This window comes from Helianthus annuus, chromosome 16, assembly GCF_002127325.2.
Source record: "Helianthus annuus cultivar XRQ/B chromosome 16, HanXRQr2.0-SUNRISE, whole genome shotgun sequence".
Classification (NCBI taxonomy): Eukaryota; Viridiplantae; Streptophyta; class Magnoliopsida; order Asterales; family Asteraceae; genus Helianthus; species Helianthus annuus.
Window position 1 is genome coordinate 48728230 of NC_035448.2, and position 13977 is coordinate 48742206.

General features: G+C 37.6%; 1 protein-coding gene across 1 annotated transcript; it reads left to right on the plus strand.

The window, feature by feature from the left end:
- Window positions 1–6095: 6095 nt before the first annotated feature.
- LOC110919339 lies at window positions 6096–10214 on the plus strand. Its single transcript, XM_022163609.1, has 2 exons — window positions 6096–6105; window positions 9574–10214. Exons 1-2 carry the CDS (start codon window positions 6096–6098, stop codon window positions 10212–10214), a joined length of 651 nt encoding a protein of 216 aa, XP_022019301.1.
- The last annotated feature ends 3763 nt before the right edge of the window (window positions 10215–13977 follow it).

Consider the following 13977-nt stretch of genomic DNA (forward strand, 5'->3'; position numbering starts at 1 on the left):
GTACCTCATTCTTCACCACTTCCCACATATTCGGGTTCAGACGTCTCTGTGCATCCATTGCCGGCTTTGCACCTTCTTCGGTGATGATGATCTGGTGCATCACTATAGATGGACTAATCCCCTTTAGGTCTGCAATCGTCCATCCAATAGCTACCCTATACTCCACTAACACCCCATCAAGGCCTTTTCTTGAGCTTTTGTCAAGTTTGATGCAATGATCACCGGAAGGGTGTCATTGTCTCCCACGAAGGCGTACTAGAGGTGTTTCGGCAACTCCTTCAGCTCTACTTGTGGAGGTGATTCCAATGATGGCTTTAGATGCGAATCGATGTGCTCGGGTAGACTTTCCACTTGATGAGTCCAAGTGGGTCTCCCGTCTTTAATTGCCATCACCTCCAATTCCTTTTTAGCTTCATTCAAACATTCCGACAATTCAGCCTGTTCCCTGTCACAAATAGCACACGTCTCTGTTGTGTTTACCCCATTTTCATGAGGATGGCACTCGTCAATGATGTCCGCCATAAAGCATTCATCACTAACCAGAGAATCAGATGTACGGGAAAACACGTTTAATCGGACTTTCCTATTACCAAAGGTCATGTCAACTGTTCCATTTCTGCAATCAATTAAAGCATTGGTAGTTGCTAAAAATGTTCTACCGAGTATAACATTAGGTTGTTTAGTTTTATCAATTGAGACATAGTCTAAAACCAAGAAGTCAACTAGGTAGAAGAAGTCCTCTACTTTGACAATGACATCACACACGATTCCCCAGGGTAGTTTCAAAGTCAAGTCGGCCAACACTACTGTAGTGTCGGCTTTCTGTAATGGTCAGAAATTGTATTGATCATAAAGACTCCCCGGGAGAATACTCACGCTCGCTCCCAAATCCAGCAATGCCCGACTCATTTTAAAGTCACCCACTTGAATGGGGATTAACGGAGCACCTGGATCTCGGAGTTTAGGAGGGATGGAACCTGACAAAACGACACTAACATTTTCGGTTAAATCGATTTTCTTTGGAAATTTGTTTTGCCGCTTTTGGGTGCACATGTCCTTTAAATACCTCGCATAAGCCGGAACCTGTTTTATCGCATCTAACAACGGGATATTGATTTTCACTTATCTAAAAACTTCCCACATCTCTTCCTGTTGTGGGCCTCTTTTGGTGGTTTTACTTCCCGTTTTACCAAAGCTTGAGGAAACGGGTTGGTTTTAATTCCCGCACCCTTTTTCGTAGCCTTGGTTGATGCCTTTTCTAATACCCTATTATCCATTTCTTATGAAATCTTTTTATTAGGTTTCTTAGGGCTTACAGGTTCAGGCTCATGTTCCTCATCTTCATTTTCATCCCAATCCACCACCACCCCCCTCAACAAACTGTAGTGGAGTGCCAACCTTATTATCATATACTTTACCAGAACGAAGTACACTTACCTGGTTTACACGTGCATTCTTGGTAGCTAAACTACCGCTTTGATGTTGCGGGTTGATCGTGGTGGTACTTGGCAGCTTTCCAGGGTCTCTTCTCAACTGGGCTATATCATCTTCTAATTGCCCTAATTGCTTCTGCATTGCTGCAGATGTCTTATCTCTGACCTCGTTATCCTTTTGAATATCCTTCATAAATGACATGATTGCATCTAGCTTCGAATCACTTGAGTCGCCGCCAGCACCTGATGAATTACCCTGCTGGTTACCTTGATTCCTCCAACTCCCTTTATAGTTGCCTTGATAATTGCTTTGATTTTGCTGTTGGTTGTTGGCTTGAGGCCCTTGATTGTATTGGCCTCGATTCTGGTAACCTCCTTGCGAATAATTTCCTTGCCGATTATGATACTATTGACCTCCTTCGTTCGGTACCTGAAAATTGGGGTTCAACTGATTAGCAGAATTACCATAACTAAAATTAGGGTGGTTTCGCAAACCTGGATGATATATATTCGATTTCATATCATATTGCTTTCGTTCACCGTACAATTGATTCACTTCTTCAGTCTGACCACCCAACACAGCACACTCTCTGACTTGATGCCCTAATTCTCCACATTCAGTGCACACTGAAAACGTATTGGCGGTTTTAACTTCGCCCCCTTTCCCGAGATTCATCTGGACAACTTGACGTTCGAGAAGTAGATTTTGATGCCTCAACTTCTCAACCCATTCTTCAGCTTCATAATCGACTGATTTCGCTAAGCTCGATCTTGCCCTCCTGCTTGATTGTGCCTGTCTCTTTGATGTGGCACTTTGTCTCTCTAAGTATGCCCAATCTGCAGCTTCAGTGTTTATGAGAAATGTACCGTTGCTGATGGCGATAAGGTCTCTTACATCATCAGGGAGTAGCCCATCATAAAATGCCTTTATCAGTTCCTACGTCTGAATGCCATGTTGTGGACATTTTCTTAGCAATTCCTTGAACCCTGTGGAAGCTTCATGAAATGTCTCCCCTAAATGTTGTTGGAAAGCTCTGATTGCCTCCCGAGCTTCACTAGTTCTGTTCATCATGTAATACTCCTCCAAAAACACCTGTTGCATCTCTTGTGAAGTGTAGATACTACCCGGAGGTAATGTTGCAAACCACTATCTTGCCTTGTCTTTCAGGGTAAATTGAAACAACATTAGCTTTACTTCATCCTTTGTAAACCCAGACCCTCCAATAGCCTGGCAAATTGAATCAAAACTTGCAATATGCAAGTATGGTTCTTCGGTTCTTTTTCCGTAGAATTCCTGCAAATGGCCTAAGTATTGAGGCCTCACTCGAAGGGTCGATTATTGTTCCCCACCGGTGTAACTATAGCTGATGAGTTGGGTACTGTAACGGGTCGACAATGATCTTCAACGCCTTGAATTGGTGCCCCTTGAACGACTTGTGGGACACCATCCAAAAACTGTATTTGCTCGCCCCTAAACCGATTATTAGCTTTTTGATTTCTCGCATTAAACTGCAGGACTCCATTAGGGACTTGATTTTGTGGAATTGGGTGCGGGATATTATTTCTTTGATTAACCTGTTGTACTGGATAGCCTTGATTCACATTGTACCCCTCATCGTATCTGTAATCAGCATATCTCCCGTCATACTGGTTTTGATAATCATCCTCCTCCCAACCAGATTCCCAAGTATGAACACTATCTTCTCTCTGTCGGGAACCCTCATCATACCCGTGTTGATGTTGTGGTTGATTAAGGCGAATGATTTCCCCCTGTCGGAGATTAAGATTTCCAAGTTAGTTTTGTGGGCCTGGGTTGAATTGTGGAAATGGTTGTAGTGGTGGCTGATTCTGGCTTTGGTTATTGGGCTGGTTTTGGTTTTGATTTTGAGGGATTTGTGGATCTAGAATGGGTGGGATAGGTTCATTTTGTGCTTGGTTTTGTGGCTCTTGATCAGCCATCTCGTGAGCTGCTTGTTCAAGGTCTTGAGCAACTATTGACGACTAAGCTTTAGCTTTCACTGCTGAACGTAGAAGAATGAGATTCTGTCAAGCAGTCTTTTCTATTTCTGGATCAAATAATAATGGTGATGATTTCTTTGAAATCCTGGTATGCATGCAACACGAGAATCACCTGCACACAGACAAACAAGAAACCGAGCGTAATACTGAACTCAACAAATAAAAGACAAACAAAAGGAAATATTTTTTGGATTTTTTTGGTTTTTTCTAATTTTTATATTTTTGAATTTTTAAGAAAAACAATTAACTAAACTAAGCGCACCGACTCCCCGGCAACAACGCCATTTCGTTGACTGTCGTCAGAGTCAATCAAAAAACTAATTAAACTACGTAGATAGCGTAAGTAGAGTATCGTATCCACGGGGAATTTGTGGTTAGTGTTTAACTAGAGAATTATTATATATTAAAGAAAAGCAACTCCCACCCAGAATCCCGATTGCAAGTTTAACACAAAAACCCGTTTACAGATTCATAACACCACATAGACCTGGCCTTGGAATTAATAACTTTGATTAATTATTAGGGATAGTTTTTATGATTCACCATACAACCTAATAACCCGTTTAATTATACCAATTACCCACAAATTTACCAACCTGCTAACAACGCAAGTATGTTGCCAATACGCTTGATAAACGACAAACAATTCAAATATAATCAACGTTTCACAAAATCAACACAAGTGGTCAAGATTTACCAGTTAATAAGAATAAAAAAACAAAGTTTAATGTGAAAATCTAGAAATCAATCATCCAATGAAAGTCACAAGAGATAAAGGTAAAGTCCTCCAAGTTCAGATTCTAGGTTCACACCAAACTAAGTTTAATCATTAATTGGACACCACATAGACATATCGGTTAATTTAAGTGGTAATCAAAAACAGGTCTTTGCCATCAGATCTTTTATAGTTCAATTACCCTATTTACTAATGTGAGTCAACCTACTCTATGTCACCCAACAAGCTACAAGGTCTTGTCATCAACCGAGCAAGTTGTAAAGCAAGAACTAAAACACATGCAAATAGTTTAAATAAACCAACACATCAAATTGTTTATAGACATCGTCAATGTCAAAACAAATCCAAACATAAATAAACTGAGAAAAGTATTAAACCCTATGAACCGTATGCTTGAAGAAAGCCACCTAGCCGCTCATGCCTTGAACCGTGTATAGCCACCAAAAGGCGGCTGCCCTTCCGTGCATCCCCTCTGCCTAAACTTAGCCGTCCAAAAAAATCCATTTCTGCAATCCCACTCCCTCAAAATTTCCATCTCCCATTCGACACCCAGCCTCGAACCCTGATCATAAGGTGACTGCTGAAAAAGTTCCCAAGTAACATATTTAGGTGGATGCATACTTTCCACCCGAGCCTGCATCTCATCGTCAAAGACACCCCATGAGTGAGCCGTTTGTCTCGGCTCTTCAACTTGTGCACTCGAACCTGCACCCACAATCTCCCCTTCTTCTCTTTTTCGCCTCATCACTCGAGTCTTGGTCATCCATTTCACCTCCACTAGGTGCTTGCTTCCCCCATTGAAGCACCTTTAGTTTAACACCGTCACCAAACTTGATTTTATGCCACAATTTCGTCTTTTTGTACGGAATTTTCTAGCTCTTACAAACATCCTCCAGCGCAAATATAGTGCGTGGCTTTCTAAACACGTACTCCTCAGGCCGGAGTGCCCCATGCTTCTCCAATAATGCACTTAACAGTCGCGCATGTGGGATCAACAGCAGGCGGACATTCGGTTTCAAATTGTCTCGCTTCATCTCCACTTCCTTATTCAACATGAACAACTATGTGTTCATCACATTATTTTCCACCAATTTCTCCGGATGTGAAAAGTAATCGGTCGGCTTCACAATTTGATAAAAACTATCAGCCTTTGAATCAAACTTTGCTAAAGACCTCATAGTAGCAGGCGACAAAGTGACTATTTTGTTGTTGACTTTTCCCGATAACGTGATAGTTTTCGGAGGGTAGTTCACATCGTCTTTTGTAAGCGTGCTCATCCATTCCATAATACTTTTCACATATACATCTCTGTTCGAATGACCCTTAAAACTAAGCACCGCTTCCCATCCTAACGCGGTGAATTTTTCAAAGAACCCAAGAGCCTTGAAATCCGACCCCATTATTGTTTTTTCAATCATATTCTCCTTAATCGAATGAGCATCACCCATATTCTCATAGAATAACTCCAGTTGGGCTTCTAGTGGTAACTTACTTAACGGCCCATTTACCCACATGCCCCTGTACGGGATGTCATCGTGCTTCATAACATACGGTTCCTCCTGAACCTCTCGTTCTTCTTCCACCGGTTCACGGATTGATATTCCCGTTTGTTTTCCGCTTTTCATCGTTTTCAATCATTTTTCAACCTCTTTCAAACTCTGTCTCAAGCCTTTCCCTTCTCGGGTTTCCATATAAAATGTGAAAATGGGAAAATAAATAGGTAGGGAAGGTAAAGAAAGAAGTGTAAATGTAAGGGAAAAAAAGAATAAAATAAAAGTGAAGAAAAAGAAAAAAAGTGTAATGCAAGGATAAAAATTTAGAAAGCAAGAACAACTAACTACTAACTAACTAAATAACTAACTAACACTAAGCGCACTAATTCCCCGGCAACGGTGCCATTTTGATCGATGTCGTATGGTCAGTCAAAAATAAAGTTAAAAGTGTCCTATTCACCTTTTACTAGTAAAGGGCAAGTAGGGTGTCGAATCCACGGGGAATCAGTGGAAAGTATGAAAGCTCGTTGTTTTAATTATCATCTATTTCTAAACTAATTGCTTTTTGCAGTTGTGAGAATGATTATGAAAACAAATGTAAAGTGTAGTTGTAAACGATGATGAGAAAATGACCAATCTCCGGTTCTCAGGTTATGCAGAAAATCAGGTTACTTAGTTACTACCAGTTGGAAATCACATAGACATGATTTGAAAACTTGTTTTGATAAATAATTAACGGATAATACATTTGATTGCAATGATCCACGATAGAAACCGAAGGATTGAAGCAAATGAATAGTAATCCGGTTAATTTCCAATTCCAGATTTCATAAACATTAACAGATTCAATGATTAAAGGTTAAAATCAATGACAACTTAGAATTTAATCCCAATTGTTGATGAAATAAAACAAATAATTGATGAACACCAATGATTACGATAATCAAATATTGTTTAATCGAAACAAGAAACAATAGGAACGACTAACGGAAGGTTTAATCGGATCCTAATCCAAAAAGTCGTAACAATACGCAACCCAATGTTTAAACAGAAACCCTATTCCCGGAGACTGTCACGGGACGACTAGCCACTCATGACGTTCGTACGATCTTCAATAGCTTGAAAAAGAGATGAACACATGATTAACTTGAATGTTGGTGGATGATTGATGATGATCTTGAGTGATTATGAGAGCCAAAGATGTTGTAAAATTGCTGCCAATTATCAATGGAATCTCCCTTGAAAAGTGCTCCCAAATTATGTTATACGACTGCCAATAGTCCACCGAGAAGAAGTCCCAGAAGTCTTCCAAGTTGTGTTATGGCTACTAATCTTTCACGAAGTAGGGTTAAACCCTTATATGCCTTCCAAAATAACAATCACTTGCAAGCCTCCTCATTATTGTTGTTTGTCAAACCGTAGGCCCCATGTGCAACCGTAAACCCCATGTTAACCTTGCTGTTGATTTTGTGAGCCATGCACATGCAACCGTAGCCACGTTTTCAACTCCATAACCGGCGACGTGTTTGACCAGCCAAACAACATCTCACAATCAACTTTCACATAATATCGTTTCACCCCCCTTAACTTCTTTACTTCATATTCCTTTTATGTTTTCAATATATTCATCTTTGGATTAATGACCAACCAGCCCTTCAACTTTAATATGTCATAATTCTTAACATCCGAACCATATTTCACTTTCCAATAATGACCGAAAGGTCCCTAAACTTCAATCTTTGATATTTCTTGAGTTCCAATCACCATATCTTGACCCGAACATCTCCCGACAAAATCATTCACCTTGTTTATCCACTTTGGCTGTTCTGCTTCATCTCTAACCATCCTAACTTCACCGTATTGCGCATTCTTACCCGCAAACATACAAACTCTCGCAATAAACCAATTCAAAGCATATAATCACATAAAAGCGCACAAAACATATAAGATAAACCCTTAAACACTTATATTTCACACTCTACATTATGTATGAACACTCAAGTGGCTTTCTAGTTTCAAAGTAACATAACACCGTCTAGCCTCCAACACTTAGTTAACTCTTTCCATGTTGTGGTGGTTCACCCGGGTTAGGACTTACTTGGCTACTTGAGAATGTATTAGTTAGTTTATTGCTTGTCATTCATGACCCTCCGGATCATCATTGTGATGATTTATGTAGTGGTGAATCATACAATGAGGATTAATCCTCCATGCTTGACTTATATGAAACTCATGATGGACTTAGCTTAGATTTATTATAACTATATAAATATATGTATATATATGAACATGACCGAATTTATGATGATAATCGGTTTATGGTTATTCGTCATAAACTTAGGCTACTTTATCTACAAATCTATGTCTCTCATTGACGATTCTAATGGGCAAACTAGGACCTATGAAATCACATACAACTTAGTGTTAAAAAACGAGTACTTGAACTAGATATACTTTTATGCATAACATACTTTTGTACTCAAATTCTAAATCCCAAACCTAACTACTCCATAAACACCGTATAACCTTACCTTCGATTCCTTATTCACAAACAACTCATCACTCACGGATAATCAGAAAGCTTTTGCAAAATTGTGAGTATACTCAACGCCTTTTTTTTTACCGTTTTTACACTTTTTGGGTGCAATATGTTTACATATACAAAACACCCTCAAGATACATACTTTTATGCAATCATACAAACAATCTAATATATGCATGCTAATACGTTATACTTGATTCGTTATTCTGGGTTTATTCTTTTGTGATGAACTTGTCATTAACTTCGTACAAGCCTACCGTTAACATGTATAACGCTATAGGAGTAATGCACCACCCATGTTCGTGAGGTCATGTTAAGTCATTCATTCATACTTGCGTAATCTTTGGGTTGACTTGTTTATTCACATGCCAGTTTATACGTTAATCTTGATAACTAAGTTTGCTATGTGGATTGTTCAAACTTTTATACTTATATGCTAGTACTCAAAACTTGTATACTCGCCAATACTTTTGTATTGAACTATAGTTTAATACATGTTGCAGGATTATGACGATGATGATGCACGGAACTTAGTAGGATGCCTAGAAATGCACCAAACTTAAATTCGTGTTTATTAGTTTAGTCATTCAATAATTGTTGTAATTGTTCGTTTCAAACTTGTTGTATTTCTATTTCAGACATGTAATGGATCTTAGTAATGAAATGAAATTTATTACTAAATACTTGTCACAATTTAGTGTTATGAAGTCTCGAGCAATTTTGTTTCCGTCTCACTCCGATGTTTCCGCCATCGGTTGGGATGTGACAAATATAGCTAATATATCGAAATGTGTTTCTAAAGCATCCCTACTAGATTTCGTCAATATCAACATCATCAATCTGCAACATGTTTAAAAGTATAGTTCAATACACAATGTATTGGTGAGTACACAAGTTTAATAATAACATAAGTATATAAAAGGTTTAAACGAATCCACATGGCAGAAATAGCTAACTAGATTAATGTAATCATGGCATGCAATTATACAAGTCAATCCTCTGATTACCGCATGAATTAAAGACTTAACATGACCACAAGACTACGGACGGTGCGTTACTCCTATAGCGCTATACATGTTAAGGAGAGGATCGTTCGAAGTTAATGACAAGTGAATCACATAAGAATGTTCCAAGAATACAAATCAAGTATCACATATTTAAGCATGCATGATTGGATTGTTTATGTTTGCATAAAGTATAAGTGTGATTGCGTGTATTTGATAAGTTAAACATATTGCACCGAAAATTGTAAAACGTGAAAAGGGTGTTTGAGTATACTCACAGTTTTGCAAAACTTTCCTTTTTAACTTCTCATTTTTTTTCCTTTTCCTTCTTTTTTTTTTGGAAAAGTCACTAGCGCGAAATTTAAAGTAGGGGAGGACCGATGGGTATGGAACGCAGCTGATAGAGGAGAATTCTCAGTGGAAAATGTCAGAAAACAGATAAACAAGCAGGACGGCGTCGGAATTGAGGAAGAATGGAAACATTGGAAGCATTGGGTGCCGCCAAAGATAAATTACTTCACATGGAGAACTACGCTTGACAAGATTCCGGTGAAGCAAGAGCTGATTAGGAGAGGCATACCAGTAAGTTATCCACTCTGTTCCAGATGTGAAGTACGAGAAGAATCGGCTGGCCATTTAATTTGTGAATGCACCATGTCAAAATCAATATGGAGGTACGTACTTGTATGGCTAAAACTACCATTGTCCAATGAATTTCGTTCTTGCAATGAGGCTTTAGAGTTTGTGAAAGGTTTAACAGGATCTGAAGAATGGAAGAAAGTTCTAAATGTGGTATTCCAAACGACTATGTGGAATATATGGAAGTCAAGAAATGAAAAGGAATTCGACGGCTATACCCACACCGAGAACAACATAGTGGAGGCAATAATGTCGGATAACTTTATCTGGCTAAAGAGTAGATTAAAACTTCAAGATATTGTATGGGAGAGATGGGTGGATTTCAATATAAGAGACATAGTGAGATAATCCGATGTAATTGGGGTTGTATCGTATTGTTTTAAGTTCCGTGTTTATTTTGTACTGTACTTCAGGTTTTTACAGCATATGCTGACCCTATTCCATCAATCATAGAATCTTACGGTTAAGAAAAAAACTATCTTCTCCCTCTTCAAAGTATCAAAACTTCTTTTCAACATATTACCCAAATATTATTTTATAAAAGAGTAAATTGCCATTTTGGTCCCTATGGTTTGGTCAATTTTGCCACTTTAGTCCAAAACTCAAACTTTTTGCATCTGGGTCCCTGTGGTTTTAGTTTTATTGCCATTTTGGTCCAAAAATGAAATCAGGTCATATTTGTCTTATAAAATCCTGTTATTTTGTCATTTTCCGCAGGGGCAAAATGATCATTTCTTTTTTATAAATAGATATCATATTTTATAAGACAAATATGACCTGATTTGCCCCTGAGGAAAATGACAAAATTGCGGGATTTTATAAGACAAGTATGGCCTGATTTCATTTTTGGACCAAAATGGCAATAAAACTGAAACCACAAGAACCCAGATGCAAAAAATTTGAGTTTTAGACTAAAATGGCAAAAGTAACAAACCTCGGGGACCAAAATGGCAGTTTACTCTTTATAAAAAACTCATTTTTATAAAGGGTATTGTTAAATGTACCCATAAGTCAACCGTTTTATTATTTATTTAACAGTGGAAGGGTATTGTGGGTTTAGATATAGCCACCCTATTTCTCATCCTGACAACTATGTCCCACATACACACTTAAATTCTGCACCCCCCATCTTTCATATTGTTATAAGTTTATACCCTCATCATATTATTACATTACAGTTATATGTTATTAAATTAAAAAACAAACCAAAAATTACTTTTAACATTTTAATAATATATATAGTTTTTCTAATACTTTTATTGTTTTAATTTTAGTTTTATTTTATTATCATAATAATAATAAGTGAATAGTACTTTTAACATTTTATAATATAAATAATTTTTCTAATACTTTTATTATTTTAATATCATAATAATAATTATTATTTTTATTATTATTTTTTTAACTTTAATGATTTTCTTTTTGTCATGGATTGGGATAAGCTTGATATTGAATAATATCTTTTTCTCAGGTAGTATGTTATGGTTAAGTAATAATATCTAACGTAATTATAAATGATTTAAATTCCGCTCTTTGATTGAAAAAAAAAACTAATGGTATGACCGAACTCTGTAGTATATTTTCTTCAATTTTCTCAAGTGTTATTTATATAATCGTTCATAATTACTAAAATTACATTATAAGAAAAATGTCATTTCGACTCAACTTTAAACCTTTTTTAAACAAGCACAGCAATTCTTTTCTTAGTAGTTGTTCGGAATAAAGTTAAACCCAACTGTCTGAACGTAATAATAATAAGATTTGATTTATTTTATAAAGAGTTGATAGAAGAAACCAATGAAATAAAAAAGGTATTGTTTTCATTGAAAAAAAATATAAATCATTAAAGAACAAGCTATAGTTACTTGAGTAATTTAAAAGAAATATTAATAAAGTTTAATATGTTGGTTAAAAAAGAAAAGACAAAGACAAATACAAAATAAATAAGGAACACCATTTTGGTAAATAGTTTTCAATAAACACTATTTTGGTAAATATTTTATCCACCAACACTAGTTTGGGAAAAATTCTACTAATAATAGTATAACAAAATATAAAAAATTAACAAAAGTATTATAAAATAAAATAAGATAAAAAACATAATCATTACTTTTGACTATATAATAAAATATAATTATTATTTTTTACTTTATAATAAAATAATATAATAAAGTAGTTAATCATTACAAAATCATTAATAAAGTTGACTTTTGGGTATACTAATCCTTGTGAAGGGTATATTTATCACACCCCTTTATAAGGCTACACGGTATGGGGGTCGGCCCCGGCCCGTCGCGGGTCGGCGACGGTCCAAACACCGTGCCGCCCCCATTCGTCCCTGTCCTCTCCGTCCCATTCTGGCCGTTTGCGACGTACCGAAATGGTGGGCCCATGGTCAATTTTGACAGTTAAAAACAATAAAAAATAATAAATTTCAAACGGCTATTTTTTAATTTCTCCCCCATTTCACTTCCATTTTTATAAATACTCACCTCTTTTACTCATTTTTTCACAACTTTTCACCCACTACAATCTCACATCTCTCTCACATTTTATAACCCTCTCCCCTTTTTATAAAAACTCATCTATTTTTTTACCCGCTACCACCCCATCTCTCACTAAAAAATTATCATGGCTTCACCCGTTTCTTCCATTTCTTCAATTTCTTCTATGTCTTCATCGTCTTCGTCCGAGTGGTATTCATCATCTTTGGAAGAGGATGCTATTATGCACAACATGATTATGAACGCGGCTCAGGTGTTCATGGCGGCCGATGAAGGGTCGTCCCGACGGCTAACTAGACGAGCAAAATATAACCGAGACCAAGAAGGTATTTTACTTTTTTTTTCCTTATGTTTTATATAGATTTTAAAATGTATTTTATAATTAATTTCATTTATGTTTTGTTCTAAATTTACAGCCGGCCACGATAAACTAGTAGCCGATTATTTTGCCGACGAACCCGTGTACCCAGCCGAGATTTTTCGACGTCGCTTCCGCATGAGTCGTCCACTGTTCTTACGTATTGCAGGCGACATGGCCTAGTCTGATCCGTTTTTTACATTGCGAAACGATGCTAGGGGCAAAGGGGTTTCAGTAATTTACAAAAATGTACGTCGGCCATTCGCCAACTTGCGTACGGTTACGCACCAGATGCATTAGACGAGTACATTAGGATGTCTGAAAGAACCGTACGTCGATGTTTGTACAAGTTTTGCCAATGGGTTGTCAAATTGTATAGCAAGCGATACCTGCGGAAACCGAACGCAAACGACGTTCAAAAATTATATCAAGCACACGAACAGAGACATGGTTTCCCAAGAATGCTCGGGAGCATTGATTGCATGCACTGGCAGTGGCAGAACTGCCCGGTTGCATGGCAAGGTCAGTATACTAGGGGAGATCAGGGACATCCGACTATCATTCTAGAGGCTGTTGCGTCACAGGATCTCTGGATATGGCATGCTTTTTTTGGTCTACCTGGTTCGCTTAATGACCTCAACATCATATACCAGTCACAGATTTTTGATGATGTAGTGGCGGGTACAGGTCCAGACACAAGCTTTACGGTTTCAGGGGTGGAGTACAGGCGAGGTTACTACCTAGCCGATGGGATATACCCAACGTACTCGACAATCGTTAAAACTATCCCGCACCCGACCGACGACAAAATGAAAAAGTTTGCAAAGTTTCAAGAGGGCGCAAGAAAAGATATTGAACGGGCTTTTGGTGTTCTACAAAAAAATGGCACATCATTTCTATTCCAGCACGTTCGCAAACACCAAGGAGGTTACGACACATTATGTACGCTTGTATCATCCTTCATAACATGATCATTGAAGACGAAGGGAGAGCGATATGCGACTACGACGAAAACGCGTCTACTGGAAATTCTGTTCCAGTTAGTGAGGAACAACAAGATTTGAACGTCTTCGCTCTACGTAACGAATACACACATCACAACCTACAAGCGTGTGACAACTCGGACTTTAGACCTACTTCGTACATGTTATGATTACGAGATTTGATTTAAATGATATGTCATTATGTGCTACATGTATTGTGTATTAAGTGTGGTTGTTGTTAATAAAAATTGGATCACACAACACAC